This window comes from Sycon ciliatum, chromosome 4, assembly GCF_964019385.1.
Source record: "Sycon ciliatum chromosome 4, ocSycCili1.1, whole genome shotgun sequence".
NCBI lineage: Eukaryota > Metazoa > Porifera > Calcarea > Leucosolenida > Sycettidae > Sycon > Sycon ciliatum.
In genome coordinates, this window is record NC_088646.1 from 22,796,365 (window position 1) to 22,800,719 (window position 4,355).

At 46.4% G+C, this 4,355-nt stretch overlaps 1 protein-coding gene across 1 annotated transcript; it reads left to right on the forward strand.

Moving 5' to 3' along the window:
* The first annotated feature begins 445 nt into the window (after positions 1-445).
* Positions 446-4,355, forward strand: LOC135815081 (tyrosinase-like). The gene is made up of 2 exons (XM_065328317.1): positions 446-2,353; positions 3,526-4,355. Exons 1-2 carry the CDS (start codon positions 712-714, stop codon positions 3,684-3,686), a joined length of 1,803 nt encoding a protein of 600 aa, XP_065184389.1. The 5' UTR covers positions 446-711; the 3' UTR covers positions 3,687-4,355.

Below are 4,355 nucleotides of genomic sequence, written 5' to 3' on the forward strand. Positions count from 1 at the left end.
GTTCTGGTACTTCTGCATGACAGGTACATGTACTTGACTGACAGGTACTTGAAATAGCTGTCAAAAGCCCAGAAAGTCGTTATTCAAGCAGTGAATATGACCTCGGGACACTAAAAGCATGTCGCTATACGCGAATTGTCGTTATTCAGATAGTCGTTATATCCGAAGTAAAATGTATACAGTTAGATGGGACTTTGCTCTGGGCATGGAAATTCGGTCGTTATTCGCGAATTGTCGTTATATCCGCAGTCGTTATTGGCGAAGTTGACTGTATTTGAGAAGCAGGGAGCAGTAAAATACGTATTTTACTACTCCCTGGTGAGAAGACTCAAGACTACAAGAGTCAAGAGTGCTCTATGACCATGATGACGACCCCGGTCGAAGGTGTAGATCTACGTGCCAGGACCGCTAGGTAGCTCCTTATGATCCACACCTCGTTGATTCGTGGCACTTTTTTGTAGCTGCTGCTCGCTCTACCAGTAATGGCAGTATCCTTCTTGTTCTTGTCAACAAAACAACTCGCAACAATACTAGTCAGTAGATCTACTAGGTGGTTACGGCTTTCCAGCTGATCTCAAACCGCTCAGGCTCACTCGTGTAGTGATGATGGTCGTAAATCGATGAAATGATTGAGTCATCGGTCGGACTAAACTCGATGCTCACGCCTCCTATTATTAGTATTATTGTCTGTCAGTGACAGATCACCTCGCCATGCAGTCTCCTGTGGAAATAGTACCATTGCCAGCCTCTGAAAACGTTCCCAGGCGTCGATTATTATTGCATTATCTGCCTTGGCTGGTCGCACTGTGCCTTCAGAGTGGCGCTTTCGGACAGTTTCCGCTCGCTTGCATCAACAACGATGATTTGCGGAACCAGAAATGTTGTCCATCTGTTCCAGTCGGTGGATCCAATATGGAGTGTGGCGGACCCGGCCGAGGAGCATGTGTACGCATCACTGATTCTCACTGTCATGTAGAAACGTCGGATGAACCAGCGGATGTTCTTGCCTATCTGAAGAATCCTGTGTCGGAGCCATCGCGCTACCCATGGCCTAACCGAGTGTTCACACAAATCTGTGAGTGTGAGGGGAACTGGGCTGGATATGACTGCACCGAGTGTAAGTTCGGTTACGTGAAAACTGCTGATGAGAGTGTTTGTGTGAAACGCAAAACGCCGCTGGTACGCAGAAACTACTTGACACTGAATGGAGATGAGCGAAACTATTTCAAGCAAGTTCTTGCAGGCTCATCTAGTCGGCTGAGCAGTCCAAGTCGGTTTGGTGTATTGATCTCGGAGGAGAATTTTAGCAAATCTCCGCGCACAACTTCAAACTTGAGCCAAGCCGATTTCAAGAGGGATCTTTCAGTGTATGAGTTCATGATCTGGTTACACTACTATGCAGCCAAAGACACCGGGGCGCCAACGGCAACGGAGAATTCTTCACTGTATAACGTCAGTGTGGATTTTGCACATTTTGGCCCCGCACTCCTCACGTGGCATCGTTATTACCAGTTGTTGTTGGAGAGTGAGCTACAACGTTTATCTGGCAACAGTTCATTCACCGTGCCGTATTGGGATTGGTTGGATCATCAGAGCCGGGACTGTTTGTTTGACGAATTCGATATCTTTGATGGGAACAGGACTAATATTGGAGGTGCGTTTGATTCCTTCAGAATCACATGCTTCAATAGCGTATATGCTGAGCCTACAACAGAGCCCAATGTACTGCTACGCCTTCCTAGACGTGGACCAGGCAGCCTCTGCCCAGAAGCTCACTTCTACAATGAGGCTGCAAGAGTTTTTAGGAACTACGGCCCAAACGCAAGAAGGTGCCAATGGCTACCAAGTGAGCGAGACCTGTGGGACATACTGTCAAGAATAACGGTGTATGACATAGCTCCCTTCAATCTCCGCGTGCGTGACCCTTCAAGTCTCCGTGCAGCCATCGAGGGAACAGTGCCGTTTCCTGGCAAGAGCTACTGTGCAACGAAAACGCCGAGAGCCGGTTTGCTGCCGGAAATGCACAGCCTGGTTCATGTGTATGTCGGAGGCAGCATGGCGAATGATTTGATTTCTCCGTCCGATCCGATTTTCTTCCTTCATCACGCGATGACGGATCGTGTGTTTGAACGTCTCATGGTACGCCTGAGAGAGCTGGGCAACTTGCACTTCCGTCCCGAGCACGGAGCAAGTCCTGGGCACAACAGCAACGACTGCATGATCCCTTTCTTTCCACTGCAACGCAACAAGGACATGATGAAGCTCAGTGAGGACTTTGGATACGCCTACGATAGCTTGCCCAGCCTGAAGACGAAGCCAGGACGAGCAGCCAAGGAATGGGACCAGTGTGCACGTGAGTAATGGGTCTTGTGAAGCTAAGGGAGTAGTGTAGACAGGGCTGCACGGTGTCACATTCAGTCACAGATTGGCATCACATTCAGCCACAGATTGGCATCACATTCAGTCACAGATTGGCATCACATTCAGTCACAGATTGGCATCACATTCAGTCACAGATTGGCATCACATTCAGTCACAGATTGGCATCACATTCAGTCACAGATTGGCATCACATTCAGTCACAGATTGGCATCACATTCAGTCACAGATTGGCATCACATTCAGTCACAGATTGGCATCACATTCAGTCACAGATTGGCATCACATTCAGTCACAGATTGGCATCACATTCAGTCACAGATTGGCATCACATTCAGTCACAGATTGGCATCACATTCAGTCACAGATTGGCATCACATTCAGTCACAGATTGGCATCACATTCAGTCACAGATTGGCATCACATTCAGTCACAGATTGGCATCACATTCAGTCACAGATTGGCATCACATTCAGTCACAGATTGGCATCACATTCAGTCACAGATTGGCATCACATTCAGTCACAGATTGGCATCACATTCAGTCACAGATTGGCATTCAAACAACAGACTACATGTACATGTGGTGCAGCCTGGGTGGCTTGAAGATGAGCACAAGCAGTGACAAGGGAATGGATGCTGTATCAAAATAATCGCAATATTTCATACTTTGCAACTATCGTCCTTTTTAAACAGGGGGCGTTTCACCGAAAATGAAAATGTCAATACTTGTAGTCATTTGGGCGCTTTTTAGTCCAATGGCATTGGCCAAAGGAAGCTGCGATCCTCCGTTCATCCTACCGTCTCCATTGAATTCGAGCAAATTACTGAAATAGGAAGTGTGTGTACTACATAAATACTTTGACTGGAAGGTTCACTTGATCTGGGACTTGTTTGTGACACGTCATTCACCCCTTGTTCGCAATCAGATGAGAGCCTACTTCACTATTTTACATCTAGACCAACATATCAACTGCATGGCCACGAGGGGGGGGGGGGGGGGGGGCATGTGCGTAAAGTCTCGATTCATCAAGTGTGTGAGTGTGTATGTGTGTGTGTACTGCAGTATGTATGTTTATGTGTGTATGTACTTGTATGCACTTGTAACTGTGTGTGTATGTGTGTGGTTGCCTTTTGTTTCCACAGCCCATAATCCCACGGTGATTTATCATCCCTTACCTACAGCGGAATCAAGCCCAGCAGTAACGTCAGTGAATGCAACCTCCCCTCACCTCCACCATTCACTGTACCAACGCATTACGGCAATGCTGTCGTCGTTAGTGACGTACCTGCAAACATTGCTCTGAAGAATTCTGCCGTGCTTGCATCACCCACCCGAATATGCCAGGTCACAATAATTATGTTTGGAACATTGTCAACAGTGACATGTGCTTTAGCTCAAAGTTCAGAATGAAGAATATGCTATCTATAGCACTGGTAGCTGTAATCCATTCCCTCATTTTGCACATGGAAGCCAGGAGAAGGCAAAGTGGTTATTTCACCCTATTTGCCAGAGAAGAATGGAGGTGGTGGTCAATTTGTATTCTGACTTTGCTCGTTTCAACTCCGTACTTATGGTTATTTGCAAGATGTTTGACTCGAGAAAATACTTTCAAAATAGTAATTTTATTTGGCCACTAAAACCAAGAGGTCTTTATTCTTGTTCCCATAGTTCCCATTATGGGAAAAACGGGAGGATACAGGTTAAAACGGCTCCGTGGGAGATGGATTGTAGCAAGAGTGCATGGAACCACTTTTGCTTGTCTTGGCACCCACACATCGGCAGATTAACTGTGTGAGTGACAAACTTAACCCACGGACCACAGTTTTTCCCATCTTTTTTCTATTTCTTGTTTTTCATTAGCTTCAGCACGTTCATTCACATTCTTCATCATTTGTGAGAACTAGACCTGGTCTAGTGAGAAGGCATTCTACTGCCTGTAATTCTGGTGAAGTAAAATAAAGTAACAACAACA